Source organism: Mesoplodon mirus (assembly GCF_964341445.2).
Source record: "Mesoplodon mirus genome assembly, chromosome: 17".
NCBI classification, from domain to species: domain Eukaryota; kingdom Metazoa; phylum Chordata; class Mammalia; order Artiodactyla; family Ziphiidae; genus Mesoplodon; species Mesoplodon mirus.
The window spans coordinates 65968813-65991755 of record NC_138993.1 but is presented as its reverse complement, the minus strand read 5'-3'; the positions used below and the strand labels follow the sequence as shown (position 1 = coordinate 65991755).

General features: G+C 39.9%; 1 protein-coding gene across 6 annotated transcripts in view; it reads right to left on the bottom strand.

The window, feature by feature from the left end:
• Positions 1 to 22943, bottom strand: part of MBNL2 (muscleblind like splicing regulator 2) — a 153591-nt gene that overhangs the window by 21194 nt on the left and 109454 nt on the right. For 2 of the 6 annotated variants that reach the window (XM_082602401.1, XM_082602403.1), the window contains exons 5-7: positions 21307 to 21570; positions 13439 to 13592; positions 4839 to 4933 (exon numbers count right to left, since the gene is read on the bottom strand). In XM_082602401.1, the coding sequence (XP_082458527.1) occupies positions 4839 to 4933; positions 13439 to 13592; positions 21307 to 21570 (513 nt within the window). Of the gene's footprint in view, positions 1 to 2914; positions 4547 to 4838; positions 4934 to 13438; positions 13593 to 14222; positions 14277 to 21306; positions 21571 to 22943 lie in introns of those variants that run through there. The other 4 variants (XM_082602405.1, XM_082602402.1, XM_082602406.1 and 1 more) reach the window with 3 other exon arrangements.

The following is a 22943-nucleotide window of genomic DNA, read 5'->3' as shown; positions in this document are numbered from 1 at the left end:
TGAATTCACGTCCTACAGAGGCAACTTCCTGTGGTTAACCTTTCATGTCAGCCCAAATCTCTTCTTCTGCTACATGACATTTACTTGGACAGGTTTTGCCATAGTATGAAACCATTTTTATGTTTCTCTTTGGCTAAACGTGACCCTCCCTATGTAACAGGCAAAGGCAAGGCAAAGTCGGCCACTCGCCGGCTGCCACTTCCCCACTTCAGGCTCTTGTGAAAGCCTCTCCACAGTCTCCGCAGACTCTCCTGCCTTGACTCCATCTGCCGGCTCTTCTCAGAGTTGTATTCCGTCAGTTTCCTGCTTGAAAACCTTCAGTGGCCAAATAAAGGCCAGTGAACCCTTTACCCTGTCATTTCAGGTCCTACACACTCGGAATCAAACCTATGTTGTAGCCGCTCGCGAAAACTGGTGCTCTGGCCAACGGGATTGTTAGTTTTTCTCTGCTAAGCTTTACACTTCCCCACCTTTGTTGTGTATCAGCACTGTCATTCCATCTATCTAATGATGATGCTTTAAGGAACACGCAGATAGAGTCCTTGTGGAATTCAGAGGATAGAAAAAAGAAATTCTAGCTGCAGGGTTCAGGGAAAGACTCAGAATACAAATTGTATTTCAATTGGGCCTTCAAGGATGTTATCAGGTAAGTTGAATAATCTCTGTATATAAATGAAGAAACTAAGATTTAAAATATATTTACTAGGAAATTATTTTCTCCCCTTTTGAAATAGAATGTACTTTTGAAGTAAAAATAATAAAGCAATGACAGGATAGAGTACCATAATAATTCAAGTTAGAGGGATTTCAATCTGCACTCTCATTTTATTAAATAAAATTTCTTATAATGTGAAAAAAACTAGATAATCCATATACTAAGCTGCTGACCTCTCCTCTCTCACTGTACACTCTAAGATTAAATTGGCTTCGATATAGGCATCTATAGATGTATATATACATCCTGACCTTCTATTAGCGGACTGAAATTGACTGACTTTATATAGTACCTGGGTTTTCATTTCTGATTTCCCTTGTCACGATGCTACTTGTGAGATGAGTGGCAGAAGCTGGGAGTAAAGTCCAGGGCCATGATTCACACAAAAGAAGCCCATGAATCTGCTTCACCAGGACTAATGACTAATTCCTTTTCACTTCTCGTCTTAGTTCTCATCTTACTTGTACAGAAATTATTCATAATTTTCAGTCTACTCACTGGGTATAATATAACATAGACTATTAATAAATAGTTCTATATCATAACTAATATATATCAACTATGTATATGGTTTCTAAATGTGACCTGGCTATTACATAACTAGCCTGAAGCTCTGCTCAGATTCAGTTCATCTCCCTAGCTTGGAATTCACCTCAGTCTGAGCTGCATTAGCAGAACTCCTTCATTTTTCCCTAAAGCAACAGAACTTGCTGCTATTGAGTTTCACTTTAAAGACAGTTTTTCCTGTGGAAGAATTGACTTCCGTTCATTTATAATTATAGAGAGAGGCAGTGTAGCATGGTGGTTAAGAGCAAGGCCTCTGGGATCAAACTGCCTGGGTTTAAATTCCAGCAAGACCATTTATTAGATGTTTAACTTTGGCTAAGATAGTTAACCTTCGTTTCAGTTTTACTGTCTATAAAATGGGGATGACAGTAATATTTATAACACTGTAGTAAGGATTGAGTGTATCCTATACATATGTACTCTTTCTCATATGATATATATGATATGATATATAAAAATATGTAATGTATTATATAAGAGAGAAACCATTTAGAATAGTATCTTGTATCTATAAGTAATTTGTTAATAATAATATTATTATTATTAGGTGTAACTTGTATATTAAGGCCCAAAGACCTTAACTGAAACAGGAGATAGCTGTTGGTAAATTTGTTGATTGTATTTTTGTTTATATATCTACTCCCAGAGCTAAATAACCAAAAAATAATTTTCTATTTCCCCAAAGTATTTGGATCTTGTCGTCATTTAATTTCAAACTGCAAGTCTAAGTTCAGTTAAAACTTTCATGGCTGTCACCTTGATTAAGCCCTGAGGGTAGAATTAATAGATTTATTGCTGGTTCAACTTGACTCACCATGGGGTAACATGTGAAGGAAACCTGGGCCGGAGGAGCTGTCATGGGATGTTTTGGTCTTTGTTCGTTCTTCTCTGAGTGACTTGTATCTTATTACAAATACTTGTGAGATTTGAACTATTTGACAGTCTAAGTTGATCAAATGAACTGAAAAACTGTCAAAACCCTACCGCATTTTGTGATAAAGACAGATGGCTCAGTGACGGGGAAGAAGGGAGGATGCGTATCATGCACTGAACTCTGAAGTCATTAGCACCACTTTCTACTCTGTTTGTGTTTACCTTTATAATCTCATGCGCTGGGCTTAGCACAGCAGCTAAGGAGCCATAGGTTTGTTGAATCTTAGAGCTGGAAGGGACCTCGGAGGCCATCTAGTTCTAATCTTCCTTTTACAAGTGAGGAAACAGATTCATTTTGTTTAAATGACATGTAATTCACATGGACATGATTCAGTGTGAGTTGAAAGGGCGAAATCTTAATAAGATGAAAACTTGTCATTTCACAGCCGTCAGAAATCTCTCTGAATTCTGAACTCTTGGGCATTAAAAGAATTTCCAAGTTCTTTTGTAGCTGCTTTGCTCTTTGAAACTTGTTGAAAATACATTAAGAATGTCATATCTGAAAATTTATGTTTACTACTATTTCTTTTTCTGTTGTGTTCATGTGCAAGCAGACCTTCACTAAGAGTCATCACTGAAGTGCAGTCCAGCAACGATTACACCTGATAAACTGCAAAATGCCGAATCTAGGATTCTTGAAGCTACGGTCAGGTACTGCTGTAATTATACTTCTTTGAATTTAATTGAACTTAACTTGTTAGTTCCTTTACCAATCACACTCTGCTGAAAAGTGATATATTTTAGCTTCTGAATAGTTATAATTCCCCTACCCACATACATAAACCTACGCATACGTATGCAATCTCAGTTTTTTCTACCACGTGGAGCCAAAGAATCATTAGGCTGGAAAAATATTTATGATACATGATCAAGAATTTATCATAATAAAGGGACTTATCCTAAAACTCCAAAATAGTTCTTTATCTTGACTTCCGTTCCATTCCCAGGAAAGAGCTCTCTGTATTAGAAGTGCTTAACTTGCCGTAAAGTATAACGTTACATTCCAATGTAACGAACACTCTGTTACGCTTGAAACTTGCTTTCTGATGAAGGGACTTCATATAAAACTTCTGCCCCAAATCGCAAAAACATGGTTCAGGAAGACAGGGCTTAGACATAAAAGAAACCTTTCCAGTTTCCCTACTAAGAATGACCATGTGAAAAGGGGTGCTTTGAACCTAATGATGGCAGGACGCACACTGTCTCTCCCTTCTGCCATCCCATCATTTAAACAAATCTTCGCAGCTAAGAAAGTGATTTGCTGTTCTTTGTTCTATCTGTTTGGAAGCTGAGCTGGCTTTCCTTAGAGGGAAGCTGGCATGTTGAGGTGGCGAGTGAAGAGCTAAAGCGTTGTCAGCAATTGGTATTGCCTCTGAGGGCCCGCTTGGCCTCTCCTCCCTCCCTCCCTCGATCTTTTCTGCTTTATCACACCTCAGAGGGCACAGGAGGAGCTCAACGGGATTTTACTTTTATTCCTTCATACAAGTGCACTCACGCCTATCTTTTCAGCAATGAAACCTATAGCTCTGGAATCACTTATTCACTAGAACTGGGAAAGAAGCGTGACTCAGCCCTTCTGCCTGCAGAATGTAGTTTGGAATCTGCTATTTATGCCCAGACATGATTTCTTCCAATTGATCCCGTGAGCTGGGACTTTCCCTCCACCACCTCCTATATGTCTTGTCATCTTTTATCAGTACAGTTGATTTTATTAAAACAAAAATCAAAACAAAGCAAAACGGAAAAGAACCCACTACACTCACAGCAAAACCAGAATGGCTCTTCTGTGAAGGGAGAGCATGCGCAATCGAGTGTTTTTCCAGGCATGTGAGAGTTTATGCTTTTACACCTCTCCTGGGACCAGAGGCACACGTTTGCAGGTTGGTTGGCTGGGGTTAGAGTTACAGTCAGCCTGTGATGACAGGAAACAGCCAGCTGGCCCTCCCTAAGAAAGAGTCCATCCGAGGTCTCATTGGTACATGAGTTAAACCAAAAGAATTACACGCCCCTAATCAGTTATATCCAGCCTTTGTGAACTCGGTGGCCCGGTACTCTTCTTCCAGGACCGTTTGTCTCTCACTTGGGAACCAAGCGAGTTTGGGAGCACATAGGACCCAGGTGAAATGTTAACAAGAATCATTCAGACCTCAAATTTGACACTAAGGGAAAAGGGGAGACTTTTCTAAGAGGAGAGTTTTCTTTTCCTCCACAACTGATAATAGGGTCTCTGAATGAACTGAATCCAAATACAGCCAGGTCTGAAGCACTCCCAGGTGAGCTTTTCTGATTTTTCTGTGACAATTCACAAAGCCCTGGATGCGTAATGCTGCCCTGAAAGGAATGTAAGCCTGTCAGGTTAATCACACAATATTAGGTACGGAAACGAACAGCGCAACACGAAACACAGCTACATCATTATTTGCAGTAAATGTTAACTCTAAATAAGTGCAACCTGTCCACAAATGCTGGCCATAAACTAATCAAAAAATAAAATAAAATAAAATCTGATGGATAAACATGAAAAAAAAAAATTCTCCCTGAGAATTTTTTTTTTTTTTTTTTAACTATCAGCACTCATTTAGAGTTTGGGATTTGTGAAAGAAAAGCTTTAAAAGGAGCAAACCTGATTGGCTGTGGCTGCTGCTGCGAAGGGGGCACTTGTTGCAGGAGCTGTTGCCGCAGAGACAGTGGCTGACGTAGCGCTGTGCATCATGGGTACTTTCAGGAGGGGGACCATGGGAGCAATGAACAGGAGGGTGTAGCGTTACGGTAACAGAAGTGGCATTTTGGCATATGGTGAATATCAGAGCAGCAAGCCATCATGGGTTAAACCAGCAGATGGCATGCAATCACAATGCAAAGCAAGGAAGCATATGGGAGAGAAATAAAAAAAAGGGAAAATAGCTTATTACAAGTACAATTAAAGGAAGTTTTAAAACATCATCAGTGATTCCCAGAAAGGCCAAAGCAGATTACTTTGGTTGATGTATTTATAAACCCTTTTACCTCCAGCACTAGATCGTTCCCAAGTCAGAGTCTACAGTGCCTGTAATAAACGGTGCTCCCCAAAACGCGGAATTGTAATGTCCAAATGAAGTAAGACTATGCAATATTCACTTTTAATCATCATTCTAAAACATCAAAGCCTCGATAATGTAGGCCTAATTTGGGTTAGAATTTTCTTGGAATTAATTGCAGTTAAATTGAATGTTTTGGGTCGATTGGGGCCTGCCTGTTTGAACTGGAATTACTGGGGATTGTGGTTTATTTGGGTCAATAAACAGTAGAGCAGAAATCATGGCCTTGATGTAAATTGTAACACAGTCACTGTGAAACAGCCAGACAAATTTTGCCAATATTTATTTTTCTTTACTCTAAGTGGAACTAATCCATATGTCCTTAAGACAGACTTTTGTACCAAGGCATTGGAATGTGTGGGGATAGCTTATGTATGTACTATTAAAAGTTAACATCTAAGGGAATGGTAAGGTACAAATACTCATCACAAATAAATCAACACAAAATTAAAAAGGATAATAAATCAAGGCAGTTGAGACATTTGTTTTCAAAATACATCCATTTATAATTTTTTAAAATAAATACTTCTGGGAAACTCTGATAACTCTAACACACAGCAAAGAGGAGATAAAGGCACACCACATGAAACTTTAAAACATTGATGAAATTAGCCTGCCTCTCTGATAAAGTAAGCTTTTTTTTTCTTATGCTAAACCATATAAACTATAAAGAGAAACAAAATACAGATCATTAAAAAGCAGACTCGTACTTGTGGTTTTATGTCTTGCAGTGGTTGTTCTAGTCACATTAAGATGGTCATTGTCTTCAGTATACAAGTACATTTTGAAACCTACACATTAACTCTAAAGCCAAATAAGCCTTCAGATCTACCAGTTCCTACAGCATTTCTACGATCTTTGAGATAAATCTCAATCAAATGAAGGTATTGTACATAATATAAAAGACAAATAAAAAAAGGTTGGAACCTACCAATACTGGTAGCGGGTGTCATGCACAAAACTGACCCTGCATGTCATGCAATGGTAGGTGGAAAAAAGTGAATAAAGGGAAAGAAACAGGTTAGCGGTTTAGAGTTAACATTCAAAGTGAGATTGAAGCACAACCAGAAATAAGTAGGGTTAGTTAACACAGTCTTTTAGAGTCATTCACATGTTCAGTGTGGACACAAATATATCTGACTTATTTTAAGCCAATATTATTCATTACTTTTCACACTTTTGATTCATCTCCATCGACATGATTCTAGTAAGAATGACATGTGATAATGCAGCAGTCACCTTCCTCTAAGACCTCACAGTATCTTACAGACATTCTCAAGTTCATCCTCCAAGGTAGGAAGTGGGTATTTTACAGATGAAAAATCTGAGGCATAGTAACTACTCCAAGGTCATGCATCGTGGGAGTCAAGGCTAAGGCTAGAAATAGAATTCTGTTCCTAAATCCAGGTCAGGTTTTGTATTCACTAAATCACACTGACCTTATTGAATTAAAAGTTTGCTTGTTTGATTGTAAAATGTTTTGTATCAATAACAATATGAAAATAAAAACAGTAATTAAGATTCCGTATCCTCTAAATCAAAGGGTTGCAGGTCAGGTGAATTTTAGATTACTGCTTGAAAGCCCTCAACGTAGGAAGACTGAGGTTCCCATGACGGGATGACTGGATGTGTATGTGACCTATTTTCTGTTATGAGATTCATTATGACAAAGGAGCGGTGGCTAGCAATAAAATCTAAACGCTGTAGAGGCAAAACAGCACTGAACTGAGGCTGGGATAGGACCAGGGCTAGGGGTTTTTGGTGTGTAGGTGGGTAAGTGGGAGGGTGGGAAGGAGAGAGGGAGGGAGGGGGGTTTTCAGCCCTTCCTTGGGAATAGCTGCCTTACCTGTGGGTGGTCTTATTAATGTACTTGAATCAGAAAACTGACCATGAATATAACATATGTTGTGGAATACTGAAAAAAGAATTGTATTGAAAGGAATTATCTACTTCTGGTTCAGCTCCTTAGAGTGAAAATCAAGGTAATGTAAGGATTTAGATAACTGAAGATTGGATGTCATATGGGTGCCAGAGAAGTAGTCTTTAATGAAGGTAGGTGTACCCACTTAGGGTTTTAGAACTGCCTTCTGAGGTACTGGGTGAAGAATCTGAGATGTGTAGGTCTTTATTCTCTCTGCTGAACTGTTCATACCCGAGGGAGACTTTTTGCCTGATCTGCATTTTGATCAGGCCAACGTTAACTAGTCAGGAAAAGAGGCTATTTAACTGGGCCACTCCTGGATTCTTCAGCAAACATGTGCTAATATATCCAACTGAAAACACACACACAAACACCTCATGACACCCTGTCTTTCTCCAGCCCTATGTTTCTAAACTTCTTCACAATCAAACTTCTGGAAAGTTACCTACACATAAATTTGCACTTCCTTGACCCCATTTATTCTTCAATCCTCTCCAATTTGGCTTTCATTTTCACCTCTCCACTCAAACTGCAAGTCATCAAAGAACTCCGTATTTCTGCAATCAGTAAGAACCCTTCCATTCTGAGTCATGGTAACATTTAGCACTTGTCTACTCTTTCCATAATAAACCACTCTTTTCCCTTGGATTTTCTGATAACACAGACACATATGCAAACACAGACACACACATACACACACACATACACACACACTCTATCTCTATATACTAGAGATTTTCAGGGCTCAGTCTGCTTCCTTTTCATCTACTCTATACTTTTCTTCTGGTATATCATTCACTCCATGGTATTATTCAATTTAGGATTTAAATACTATCTACAAGCTCAAGGCTTCCAAATTTATGTATCCCACCCAGATAGCTCCTCTGAGCTCCAGGTTTTTCCATCTAACTGTTTATCTGGCCTTCCTACTTGGATTTCTCACAAGCATCTCAAATCGAACATGTCCAAGCATTGACCTTTCCCACAGCATCTGTTTCTCCACCTCAGGAAATGCTAGATGGACATCACCATTGATGTCGTAGCTCTAGCCCAAACTGAAAGTTCTCCCTGACACCACTTTCCCTCGTGAAATTCCCTGGTCCAACTCACCAATAAGACAAAGCAGTTCTGCTTCTAAAGTGCATCTTGTGTTTGTCTGTTGGCCCATCTTCACTGCCACTTCTTGTGGCCTGATCACCATTTTATGATCTGGGATTGGCTATGCAGTAACATCCTAAGTGGTCTTCCTGCCTCCATTCTCGTCCCCCCACCTTTAGTCCATTCTCCATTCTGCTGGCAGAGTAAACCTTCTCCAATACGGGTCTGTTCACTTCTCTGCTGGAAATGATTCATTGCCTTCTCATTGCTTTTAGGATAAAGGTTCCCATGGTCTAGTCTCTGACTATCTCCCCAGCTCATCCTATACCCCTCCCCTGGCCCCCATGCACCAAGCTCCAGACAGATTAGCCTTTCATTTCTTTGAAATGAACTCATCACACTTTTGTCCTATGTTTGGGCTTCTCACAAGCTCTCCCCCTTGCCTAAAATCATCATTACCCCACTCTTCATTTTCCAGGTCTCGAGGTATATGTTGCTTCTTTAAAAAACTGTTCAATTGTTCTTTTACCTACCTTCACATGCCACTTAAATCAGTTTCCTATTTTAAACCTTACTGAACTCTCTACTTTTTCATTCATTATACTCATAAAAATGTTTAATTATATATTTCTATGGCTATTTATTGAAATCCACCTCTCCTCTTCCACTGTAAACTCTGGAGGGCAGGGTTCATGTGTGTCTACGTCTATGGGGCGCATGGTAAACAGTCAATTGTGTGAATGTTCTCAGCCACCAGTGAGAGTGTGTTGGGAGCAATTTGTTCCTAAAATTTATTAAAGTACCCAGTTTGTGAATGATTTCAAAGTCAACCATGGCTGGATTCAAAATTATCCCTATAAAAATTCCATGTTATTCTCTCGCATTCCAATGTGGATGGGCTATCTTGGAGCACTTTCCTTTCTTGGACACACCTGAATGTCACTGGGTTGCAGATCATCAACAGCAGCTCCTACAGCCACACTGGGCTAGGACTGGAACCGTCCTTTGGCTTCAGTTCAGGACGTGCCTGAAATGCTCAACCAAAGCAATGTGATGAGCATCTCTCTCTATGTGGTCTAAAAGTGATATGCATATCGGAAACACAGAAGTTTTGCAATGTGTGGCTGTCTTACTCAATGGCAGGGTCTGGTCCTGATCTTTCTAAGCCCCATCTCTGCCTTTTCGCCCCACTCTCTCCTACCCCCCACCCCCCCAAACACAGCTCCTTCAGTACTTTACCCTGAGCTACAACGGGCAACTTGTTATTCCTCAAGTACACTGTTCCCAATCCATGCTCTTCCCCCTGCCTGGGATGCTCTTCCTGCACTGGTAAAATTTTCCTTTCAAAGTCCTAAGCAAATTTCTCCTCCTTTGGAAAGTCTTTCTTTCTCCGTATCCTTCGTCGCCACCACCTACTGCACGTCTGATGGCCAAATACATTGTCTCTTGCTTCCTCATTCTCCAATCTCTTTGCCCACTCCCTAAGGTAGCCCTTCACACTTTGCATTATATTTGGTTTTTGCCATGTTTTGAACTCCGTTGTATGCCCCTACTGGCTTTGGAACCCAGAACAGACTATGTGTTCAACAGTGGCTTGCTGAATTCAATAGGATAAATACATTTTGCTATGGTTATACAGATAGGGTTTCCACTAAACACTGACAAATCTTTCACCAAGGTGTGTGATAAACTTATGTAATAGTCTGGTTTCTGATCATTAGGCAGTATTTGTGCTAGCACTTCCCTGTTCTCCTTACTCTGTATTTCCAATATAGTGAAATAAATCAAGGAGAGAGTCAGTAGGTCGTCTTTGCTCTGACCGGCAGAAGCATTTCACTAAGGCACTAATTCTATTAAAAAAGACTTCTCAAATGTTTTCTGCTTCAGTTGCACAAACACTTCAACTCTAGAATCTGCGAGTAGAATTATCTGGACAATTCCATGAATCATATATTCCACTTTACGGCAAAGGCACAGCCTCAGTTTTCCCATCTGCAAAATGCAAATAATTACGCCTGCCACTTGGCGGAACTATCTTGAAGGATAATGAGATAAGAACACTTAGAGGAACTCAGAATAAACCTGTCAGAGAAATGCCAAGAATTATTATGCTGCTATTTCTGTGTGTGTGGTTTTTGTCACTTTCCTAACATAGCAAAGAAAAAGTATAACCACTAGGTTAAAATAATGCCTATCAAAAAAGGAAAAATCCCACCCACTGCAAATGTGCTAGGGCATCAACCAGGGTGATAATTATATTAGCATGGGTTTGGAGAAGAATCCCATATTTTGCGTAATATTTTAAATTAATATCTCCACAGCCTGGAGGCAGAATTCCTGAAATTCAAAGTCACATTGTATCAATGGGAGAATTTTAGCAGCATATCAAAAGCTTCACTGTGAATGACCTTTCAATAAAGGGTAACTTCCAGGAGAACATAAAATGTTTTTTTGTTTCACATTTATGATAATTGTTAATGTAAAGTATTTAGAGAAAAATCAAAATCCATCAGTTTAAAAGTAATGAGCTCCTCACTAAGTTAAAAAAATTATTTTTGAACATCATCACTTAATTTTCAGAGTTTAAAACAACAATGATTAACAAAGAATGATTATTATCATTATCATTTTAAATTAGGTTGAAAATGTGGCTTATGAGAAAGAGTGCCTGAAATAAAAACTAGAGCCAAAATAAACACTGAATTTTCTGTTATGGATTTAACTGGGGGAAGGACTATGCTAATTTCCTTTTAATAAAATTATCCTTTCATCATTTAAGAGAAACATGAAAACTTCATAGAAGTTGAAATACCATTTCAGAACATGAGATCCACTTGTTTGTTCATTATGATATTTATGTCATGTTACAGATGGAAATACTTCTAATCCACAGAATTAAGGGGGCTAGGACCCACTTTTCCGCTCCCAAAGCCCACTCTATGGAGAGTTGCTGGACACACTTGAACAGTTCTTAAAGAGTCCAGCAGGGGGCGGAAGTGCACAACCACAGCACCCAGAGCAGCCTTTGGGTCCTCAATACAAGCATTTCATCAACTATAATCAGGCCATTGCAAATGGGACGTTATTCGTTCTTGCTTTGGGAGTCTTAAAATGGTTTCCTGGTGAAATATTTTTAAATGAGAATTCTTCCAGTGATTTAACAAGTCAGCCATTATTGAATTGAAGTGTTAAATACGAGTTAGAGGCCTTCAGCCTTTTGCATGGCTTAGCTCCAGGGTTTCAGAGGCATTCCCAGGAAATGGTAGTGGCATTACTACCCAGTCTTCAGAAACAGACTTGTCCTTTTCTGTTTTTCCCCTCAGTATATTCTTCCACAATTTTTTTCTCTTAAAATATCTAGTGACAAGGTCTATCAAATAAGACACTTGTAGAAACCACACAGGACCTTCAGATAAGTTTACCTTCTAGTAATTGTTTTATAAACATGCTGTATCAAGTGGATTACGAATACAATCACTGCTGTGCTATAACTGTACTGAAATGTCACTGATTAAGATTGTAATAGGACAAGATTGAAGCCCCAATAATTACTGATTTGGAGACACATTCTACAGGTCTATGAGTCTATTTATTTTAAGAGAAGAGCAGAACTAAAATAAGAAAACTATATACTAAGAACCACTTTACTAATGTAATTTATATTTTTTACTACAATATAAATATTGTTAGGTTAATAGTTCATTTCAAAGTGTAGATTTTATATAAAGAATAGGATAGAAATATTTATTCAGCTCCCTCTTATGTTAATTCCTGATATGCTACAGGATTTAAGAAAATGGATAATAAACGTGAAAAGTCCACCCATGTGGATTGGGATCAGTATGCTTCTTTTTTCTGATAAAATTGTTATTCACCTATATTGACCTTCAAGTCACTGTCATGGGCTGAAAATTTTGACTTCAAACTAAGAACTCAATGGACAGCCTTCTCACTAAAGCCTAAGTCACTCCCTGGTTCTTTTTTATTTTTATTTTTGACACTCCAGCAAATTTTATTTTGCAAATATTATCCCTTCTTTCAGCTCAGACTAAAAGGTCAAAACCCCAGTCATTTATGGTGACTCTTTGTGTTTGTATATGGTGTATGTAGGTCTGTGGTCAGGGAGGTGGGTAAAAAAACAGAGGAGGGTTGGCGTGCATTGTACTTTTGTTTCTTCGCTTTTATCTGATGTTTTATGCCAAACTCTAAAGGAGGACTCTGGCCTCCGCCTATGGAGGCTGGCTGGTGTCATGTCATGTACATCGAACTGGTCACAGGGAAACTGGGTTCTAGGTTTTTTTCTCTTTAGTAGTGCCACCTTGGGAAGTCACTGCACATTTAGGGGGCCTCAGCTTTCTCATCTGTAAAACAATCAATTGGATGAGGAGATCACTAAGAATCCTTTAAACGTCAAGGTTCTGTGATTAACAGAATTCATTTCTTAGTAGGATGACAGAGTTAAAGCACCCTAGCACCTAATATTATCAGGCATTGGCTTAGACACCTAATATTATCAGGCATTGGCTTAGACACCTAATATTATCAGGCATTGGCTTAGAAACCGAGGAGAAGCGTTCCCTATATTTGTGAACTTGGCGGAAGTTGAGAAGGATGGCAAAAGAGATAGAATGGATGTAAAAATATGAGTAGATGTTTGCTTTAATTTGAATAGCCTCTTGTTTTGTTTTGTTTTGTTTTGTTTAGTGCTCTGAATAGGAATAGGGAAAAAAAAAAGGTTAGTATTTACTGGAATTGCTATTTTTAGGTCATTCAGGGTTAATGACAAATTTCCATTGTCACACATAAGAGGTCTTACTTACATAAACCATTTTTACACAGCTTGTGTAAATACAAGAAACCAAAAGCCCTAACTGCTGTTTGCTTCTCATGGGTTCAAACTGTCACTTAACTCTACAAAATATTTGGCTTTAGAATCCTAACAGTCTTTAGCTATTGTCCCAAGCAAGGTAAGTTATCTAGATAGCTAGGACAATGATGAGTTTCCGGCTGTATTTATCGTACCTTTAAAAGCAAACTAGATGCCACCAAACAGCTTAAAGGAATGAGAAGAAAGCACATGACCGGAGGGCACACGGACACAGGACTCGGAACTGTCAGGGCGCGTACCTGTCGGGATGAATGCCGTGTGTTGCTGCAGCTGTGCACTGGTGAGAGCTTGCTGGTAGTGCAAGACGCTGGGGTTAAAGACGGTGCTGGCACCGTTGCTCTTTTCAAGTGCTTGTCTCTTTGGTAAAGGATGAAGAGCACCAGGAGGAAAGGCCTATAAGTGCAGAATTGGATAAGATATGTATAACTCAAAGTGAACACACCTTCAGCGTCCACAGAGATCATCAATTGCAACATACGTTAAAAAACTGACAGCTAAGGAGATGCGTCTGCCATGCACCTTAATTTAAACAGCGGCAAAGTCGAATGAGTGAGAGTTTGTTACCGAGAGCAAAGCATGATTTCTGTAATCCAAAACGGTAGCATCTTAACTAAGGAAAAGAAAAGCTATCAAGCCACAACGACGAAAAATGACTTCAGCTTTTAAAATGAGTTAAACTAGTCTAAGGGGGGAAGGAAGCATTTGTGTTATTATTAATACCTATTCTTTTCCTTAACAAAGTGGCAATTTCTTGAATTTAAAGGTTAATTAGAATTATAATGAGCATTTTTCCAAGCCAAGTAATTTAAATTTGCTTCACTCTTTTGGAAAAGGTATTAAAATTTGTTAGGATTAATTTATTCCACATATTACATATGAAAATGAGATGGCTAAACACCTTATTGAATTTTTTCATTAATTAATAATAATGATTGTTTGCAACCAATATTTTACAAGTAATACAAATCTCAGATGGTTCTCTGAAAAGCTACATGCAAAGCGAAAGGTGAAAGGTCAAAGTACCAGGTCTACAGATGCTTCGAGAGGTCGCTTCATTGCTTTGGCAGTCGACTGAGTCTTTTAATAACAGGCAGCGAGCACATGATGGCAGTGGGCCAATGGGATTCAAGCGAATTAACATACAGGTAAACAGCAAGCAGAGGTGCATCATGGGAACGGCATTGCATTGTGGATAGGTGAGAAGGAAAAAAATATTCTGAATGCAATATACAACGTACAAAACACTAGGCATGCACAACAACAAAAATGTTCTCTAAAGAAATGAATATTACACCTTAAATTAGTATTGAAGCAAAAATGCATCTACTATACCTTAGTTAAAAGCATATAAGAGAGTAAAATATAGATGTTTGAAATTCAGGAAAGTTAATTAAAACAGCAGCTTGCATACACACCATAAGCATTTTTTACATTGCTTCAGGAAAAAATGCAAAACTTTTAAGGGCCACAGGATTGAAGAACTTCTGATAAGTTAGTTTTCAAATATAAAATAATGAATGCACTACGTATAACATCCAAGTTATAAGATCCAAGTTGAAAAAAAAGATAATATCTTTCACTATTACAAAAATAATTTTTAATGAAGATCTAGCCTAACAAAATGAAGCGGCAAACTGAGACAAACAATTCAGGCAAAAAAATATTCAAACACAAGATTATTTAGGCAAAACTGTTTGGGTTTGGATCTTAATTTTTTTGTCTGAATTATGTGGATAATTGTCTCAGTTTTTCTCTTCACTTTGCTAGTGTGGATCTGGTAACGTGGAATAAGGTTCCAAGCTTAACAAGTTTTGAATTTGCATAGTAGGTTTCTCAAATTTCCTGCTTTTATTCCATCATATGGTTTCTAATGACTAACTTATCATCCATTCTGTTTTCCACCACATTTGAAATTTTAATTCAATTTATCGCAAACAACTTACCAGATTACACTAAGAAAATACCCTTTAACGGGTATTTAGTGTCCTCAGGTATCAAAATAATTTATACTTAATGATTCTAGTCGTACTTTTAAGTATAATCCGTGACCAACCCAGTTAATGAGATGTGGGAAACTCTTGGTTAGAACAAGTACAATAGCTAAAAATAGCAAACAGCTAAAAGATAGCAAAGAACTGCTTGGACTGTTAGAAGTCAGATAATATCTTTAACTTATAACCATACTTGTGGGCAGATAGTTTCATTTAAACAGCTGAAATAATAATAAATAGTGATTGATTTAGACCATGATGAAAAAATTTTCCTGTTCCTTGATAACTGTTGCAAAAGAAATCTAAAAAATTTATGATGGAATTCTATGAAAATAAAGAAATTCAAAGGAATAGCTCCAATGCAAACAAAAGAAATGAAATACCCATTTTCTATGTTTAGCACAATAGGTAAATCCCTAAGGTTTGCACAATAAATACAAAATGTTTTATTCTAAAGTTCCGAGTTACAGCTATGGCATTTGAAAGAAAATGGGATAGTATTTAACCCTCAAAATGGGAAACAATGAATCATATCTTCCTTGGCCAACAAAGAGCTGTTCATCATCATTTGAAGACTCGGGATTAAAAGTATGGAGGTGATAGGAGGTAAAGGAAGGAGCTAAGGGTGGAGCGGGGTGGAGACTAGCAATAAAGCGGAAAGGACTCTAGGTAGAGGAGAGGCTTAGAATGGCCAGTGGAGAAGCTGCTTTGGAAGGCAGTCTGGATAGAGGCCATCCCATAATATGAAATCATCGTTCTTCAGGCAGAATTGTGAACATTGTCAAAACCCAGCAATCTTCACAATGAGAAAGTTTCTTTGAATATTCTTTCCTCAAGTGTCAGTTTGCCATGATGTAACTTTCATGACACCATTTTTGTTTAAAATCTTTCATTCCTGTATCATTTTACACTGCTAGGTAATGCAGTTTTTAAAAATTAAAAAAAATTTTTTTGCTTATATTAGTCTGTACTAACTACATAAAGCTGCATAGCCTGTTCTCATAGAGTCCACTAACAACGTTAACTGGATGGTTAAACTCAAAATCATTTTGGCCTCAACGTTCTGGTTTCAGTTCTTCCCTTCACTTTTCCAATCTTTGAGAGTTATAGAACAAATCTGCTATCAGGTTGATCTTTTCTGATATGCTAACTAGAAGAGTGATTATGTCTCCACAGGCTGGTATTTATGAACAAAATTTTGATTTAACAGAGCATCATTTAATGAAGTCTCCAAGTAGAAAAAAGAAATATTAAATATTTCTCCTTAGGATCGACACCTGAAAGGTTACTGTTCTCTTTCTTTTCAATCTTAGTTTGATGAAGTGCAATTTTGACAGAAATTATAATAAACTAGGAATTTAAAGAAGCTGAGAGCCCTAAACTGAGCTGGACAGTGACAGTGACAGCATTTCCCTGTCTGCCACTCCTTATTTGGGGTTTTCTTTACTAAATGCAAATATCTTGTCTTTTCAAGGAAACACTAAGGTCTTGGAGGGTCGAGTGTACATGTTAATATCTTGCACACCTCACACTTTGAGGCACATGTGTAGAATGTTTTTAAAAAACTGTATGGATGAATAATCATGTTCTAATGTGGCTTTGTAGTACACAGATGTTCCGTTTTAGAGGGTATTATGTGGCTGCAGGCATATGTTTACCTATATTGAAAGATCTTCAGGCTTAAAATAGACCTGAGAGATCCCCAAGCCCGGTGCATCTTGGGAGCTTCCTTAGGCACCTATGCAGAGAACGAGGTTCTCTTTAATTGAGCCCCTACTGTGTGCCAGGCACTGGGCACCCATTCTTGCTGGCTTCACCAACATTTCTGATCCTTTGCCCCTCCGGGCTTTCTCCAGCCTTATATACATTCAGCCAGGCTTTTCATTTTCTGGCTCAAGGAGCAAGCCAACTTCAAGCCAAGGCAAGCCAACCAAGGGCCCAGCATTAGAGGCAAAGACCAAACCTGAGGAGTCAGGAAATGCCGACGACGGTAATCAGACCTGCCACTCGAATGTGGAAGAAAAGGATGTGGACAAGTAGGATGGGATTCAAAGTTCCTGTACATGTTTTCTTGAACAACTGGAACTTATCTAGCTGATGGCAGCTGGTCCTGTTTCCTTTTACAAAATAAGTATCTCCTGGTGTAGCCCCATTTTGGTGTGTGTGTGAAGAAAGACTGCTGACTTGAAGGTCAGATACCCTTTGTGTTAAAATTACCAAAGAGAAGCTCTGTCTGGCTTATTTATTTATTTATTTATTTATTTTTGCGGTACGCGGGCCTCTCACTGCTGTGGCCTCTCCCGTTGCGGAGCACAGGCTCCGGACGCGCAGGCTCAGCGGCCATGGCTCACGGGCCTGGCCGCTCCACGGCATGTGGGATCTTCCCAGACCGGGGCCCGAACCTGTGTCCCCTGCATCGGCAGGCGGACTCTCAACCACTGGGCCACCAGGGAAGCCCTGTCTGGCTTATTTTTACATTTGAAAAATTCTGATGAGGATGATGCTCATGTTTTAAGAGGCAGTGCAAAAGAATAAGGCTCTAAAGGAAAGAGATGGCTCTTTTTCTGGAATCAAAGCTTTAAATTCCTTTTCAGGGTCCAATTAATCCAAAGAAGGGGAAATCCCGGCAATAATAAAAATTGCACTGCAGAAATTCTTGGTGTTCAGATATGGAACCCAGGGGAATGGAATACTAATATCTTCTGACTGCAATCATCACTCCCATTTGTTCTTTTAAATAAGGAAATAATCGTTTTTCTTCAGTGTACCGAGTAATCTTGCTACGAGAATAAGAATACTTTGACTTCATCCAACTGCAACTAGACTGGTTTCAAATGAGCCTCTCACTTCAACTAAAAAGACATGACAGATTCAGTAATTTTCATGTCACTGTCAGAAAGAAGCTGACGCTTTTGTTCTGAAACTACCTTCCTTTGGGTTGTCTTTGACGGTGTTGCAAGATCACCTGAAGTATCAGAACTCCAAACCTGGGCACAGGGTAACAATCTAGAAAACTATGGTAACTAAATATACTGACATCCACTGCAGCAACGTCTGTGCATCTTGATGAAAATGATGTGAAAATGCACAGAAAGGCACATGGAGGAGTCGAATCTTGATTTAAAGATACCGGGCTGTTTGTGTAAATGGCCCTTTCTTCTCTTATCTCCATCAACCCAGGTCATCTACCATTGACATACTCTAGGTGCACGGTTCCTTCGGTGATTGAAGAACATATTGACTGCAGATGTTAGAACTGGTACTTCTAGGTAACAGCCGGATAAATCAAGGCTCAGATAAATTCAGGGCTCAGCTGTAAAGGTCACTATTAGTACCAGTGTTTTTTTGTATTTAACAGGTATTTGAGGTATAGGGACTACGTTTTTCATAGTCCCAGAACCTCGTCTCATATCCCATGGCCAGAGATGGCCATCGTGATCCAGGCTGAGCCAATCATGGCATGCTATTACTCTCCCCACAGGACAACCACCAAAATGACCCTGGTGGCTCTTTTTTTTTTTCCCTAATTAGAGATGGTATAGATACTATTTTTGTCTCTTGTCAGGAAATGTAAGAATGTGTCCCTACAGGTGTCCAAAGCCATGGTCAGTGTTGTCTGGAGAAGCTGATCTTAGAGAATGGAGCTGATATACCAAGAGAAGCAGAAAAAAAGAAAAGAGAGAGACCTACTGGTTTTCAAGTTTCTGGATCCATCTACCCCTGAGCCCTATTTTACCTCTCCTCTCTTGGAGGGCACTAAATGATCTAGTAAAGTTGTTGTCTCTTGCAACCAGAGTTCTGATTAGCCTTGGGGGTATCCTTGATACCTAGTTATGATTTATAACATTCGCTTGAGGTAAAAACGTGTTCTTTGTGCCCAACGATCAACACACCAGTTAGAATAAATCTGGGCTGGCCTGAAAGAATGATTACAATGAAAAACATTTTACTTCTCGGTCGGATGAGATCTTCACTAAGTGGATGGTAAGACGGATTCCACACTGCAGAAGTATATAGAAGACCTCATTTGCTCTCTAAAAGAATTCCTTTTTCATCAGCATTAAGTGACCAATTGATTCTCATCTCCCCTACAGGTCCCTCACCCCCTGCACCTAATTATAATCAGTTTTGAAAACCACTCTTTTATGAGAACAAAAAGGGGAGAATTTATCTATATTGTCCTGACTCTCTTATGTGGATGCATACATTCCCACATATATAGAAACTCACACACAGAAAAATTACTGTTATGTCCAGTGATGGAAAAACACTAAAGGGACAAGGACTCTGAGAAGAAACAGTGAGAGAGATGAAGGACTCAGTGCCCAAGATTCTTGGAAATAAGCTGAGATTGGAAAGGTGTGAATAAGCACACAGGCCACACTAAGCGGTGATGACGTTAAGGGCAGGCTCCGTGCCTTCCTCTCTGCATCCCTGTTGCTTATCACTGGGCCAGGCCTTATAAACATTTGTGGAGGGAATTCCCTGGCGGTCCGGTGTTTGGGACTCTGTGCTTTCATGCCGAGGGCCCAGGTTCAATCCCTGGTCAGGGAACTAAGGTCCTGCAAGCTGTGTGGTGTGGCCAAAAATAAAATAATAAAAAATAAAACGAATCGTTCTCTAAAAAAATAAAATAAAATGAATCATTCTCTAAAAAAAAATTTTGTGGAAAGAATGTTGAGTAATATGAACTTGGTGTATAACAGCTACCCTTGCATTCTGATCAGGCATTAGTGTATGAAGTGGTGGTCGCTAGTTAGAACAATGTGTTTTAAACTATACCTTTCATCTCTGAAGCCGTATCTGTCTTTCTTGAGGGATGACTGGCCGCTGAGTCTTTCCTGCCCCTCCTCCACCCCGGACCCCATTATGCATTTCCCTTGTGTCATGGAGGAGCATTATCACTTTGTCGCTAAACTCCAAGCTCCCTGAGGGCAAGGAAAGCTGCCTAATTTATTTTTTCCAGCCAGCAAGTGCCTGATGCATGGCAGGTCTCATTATATAATATGTTTTGAATGAATGGACGCCCAGTGCCTATCATGTATTAAAACAGATTTCTGTCAAGCCAGAGATCTCACATGAAAACAAATTAATTCTAAAGGCCAGTGCGATGGTTCTCAAACTTTGCTGCACACTGGGTTCAACTGGGAGCTTCTAAATAAATAAAGGAAGAATAAAGAAAGAAAGCCCCTGCCCAGGCTACATCCAAACTAATTAAATAAGAAACTTGGGGGAAGGGACTGATGTTAGAACCTTTCAAGATCCCTCAGGTAATCCCAGAATACAGCTAAATTTAAGTGTTCTAGGGGCTTCTCAAAATGTTACTGTGTATACAAAACACCTGGGGATATTTTAAAATTCGAATCCAGAGCCCAAAGGTCTGGGGTGGGGCCTGAGACAGGACAGTGACTCAGGGACCTGAGGCTGGGTTCCAGGGCTTTTTTTTTTTTTTTTTTTTTTTTTTTTTGCCAAGCACCAGCCCTACAGCTCCATCTTCAGCTGTTTCATGACTTGATGTTCTGCATAAAATTTCATTTAGGGAGAGAGAGTTCGCAGCATGGCCTTTGTGATAAGTGACAGAAGAGGGACAAAAGATGGGGGTAGGGAAAAGCCGGGCAGCTGGGGCCGCCAGCCGAGGGCTCCTGGCTCCCGACTGCTTCTCGGGAGCGCTGCGGGTGATGCGCAGCCGCCGCCGCAGGCCTCCCGCCCTGTTTCCCTCTCTCTCTATCTCTGTCTGTCTGTCTCTCTGTCTCTGTCTCTGGGCCGCCTCCCTGGTCCTTCCCGCTCTGCGAGGAGCCTGGGCCGGTCCCGCCCGTGTCAGGTCTCCGAGCAGAGCTGGGCGTGGGGAAGGGCGCTCGCACCCGCCCCGCGTTCCCTGCGCCCGCCTGAGGGATTTACTTATTGTGCTGCAGAAGGGAAGGAGGGAGGGACAGAACAGAACAGAACAAAACAAAACAAAACGGGGGCAACCGAGACAGGACGTAGGCAGCGGAGCAGCGGGAACAGCAGCCGTCCCCCGCTCCCAGCGGTCTGGGGAGCGTGCGCGTCCCCGCGCGGAAGGCGCGGCTCCGGGCTCGCGGGCCGGGGAAGATGCGCGGCGCGCGCGCCCCACTTACCATGACTGTGGCCGCGGCCGCGGCTGCCTGGGCGGCCACCGCGGCCTGGTTGGCTTGGTGCTGCGCAGCTTTGATTTTGGCCTGCAAGTGTGCAGGAGGGTGAAAATATTTGCATTTCTCCCTCATGCAACGCCCCTTTATGTAATCCATACAAACGGTTACGGTGTTGTCGTTTGTGTCGATCATGGTGCTGTCGGCGGGGTGTGCAAAGCGGCAGTCAGTCTCTCCCCGGGCACAGTTTCCTCGCTGGAACTCCCTGCAGACCTAGGACACGGGGAGAAGAGCACACGATGCAGAAGGAGGCCCCAGGGCCGCCGGGAACTACCTCTGCGAGCGCAGCCACGATGTAAAAAAAAAAAAAAAAAAAAAAAAGAAAAGGAATAAATGCCTTTCCTTTCTTTTAATGGTGGCTTTTGTGCCATTTACAATATAAACATTCGATTATCCAGGATTCAAGTAACTGGAATCCCGGGCAAAGTGATTTGAGTTTTACTTCGCCCTCTCTTCTGGGGTGAGAATCTATATTAAGAAAGTCAAAATCTGCAGTTAAATCAACAAGGCCCCCATTGTTCTTGGGATTTATTTATTTAGATAAGGAAAGGAGGGAGGGAGGGAGGGAGGGAAGGAAGGAAGAAAGGAAAGAAAGAATAGTTTATTATATATATATATATATATATATAGTAATTTGGAGATTATCTATGTATGTGTATATATATCTATACACACACACATGTATATAAAATTTGGGCGTCTATATATAGCCACATCTTCTTCTACCATGACAACTCTGGGATTTTATAGGCTTTTTACATGGAGGGATTATTTCACCAAAGATCAAGCCACAAGGTCATTGCTGCACAACTGCTAAAAGAATAAGGCGACGTGACGAACTTGTTTCTCCTCTCTGAGGTTGGGGAGTGGGGCTGGAGTGAACGTGAATACTCCCGTTTTCCCATAGGTCTATCCTGCTCCACAAAGATAACGTATGCTTATACTCATAAATTAGGAGAACTACGATATCTAAGACACCAAAACTTTCATTTAAGTCACAATATTATTATTTCTGACAGCACAGAAAGAAGGTAAAAATACAAAATAAAACGGAGAGAAATATGGGAAGAGATAAAGGGAAAGAAGTAAAAGGAGGGAAGTAGAATAGAGTTTGAAGTGTGATGTATGGTTTCTTTTTTTTTATTCCTTAATCCTTAATTATCCTAAAATCTCAAGTAACTGCGCAATGCTCCATCCTCTGAGAATTCTTGTGGATCAGGAGTTTACTGTTTAAAGAAAATTTTCTTTGGAATTTAAAGAGTATTCTTAACCTTGCCCTAAATACCGATAACGTCAAGTAACACAAATAACATATATACATAATAGTTATATTTATAAATATCATTATCAGGGAAGAATTACTAGTAAAATTGTAAGTTATTTTCTTCTCAGGCTCCACATCCAAAGCTGATGTGCTCAAGCGGTGGTTTACATCTTTATCATTAGTGACATTACAGGAAGGGTCACTGACATGACATTCAAGCCTTGTGAGAGTCAAAAGTACTTGGGAAATACAGTTTCACTGACCAGTGACCAAGCGAGTTTAAAGGGTAAACAGATAAATCACAAAATTATTCATTGTTTCC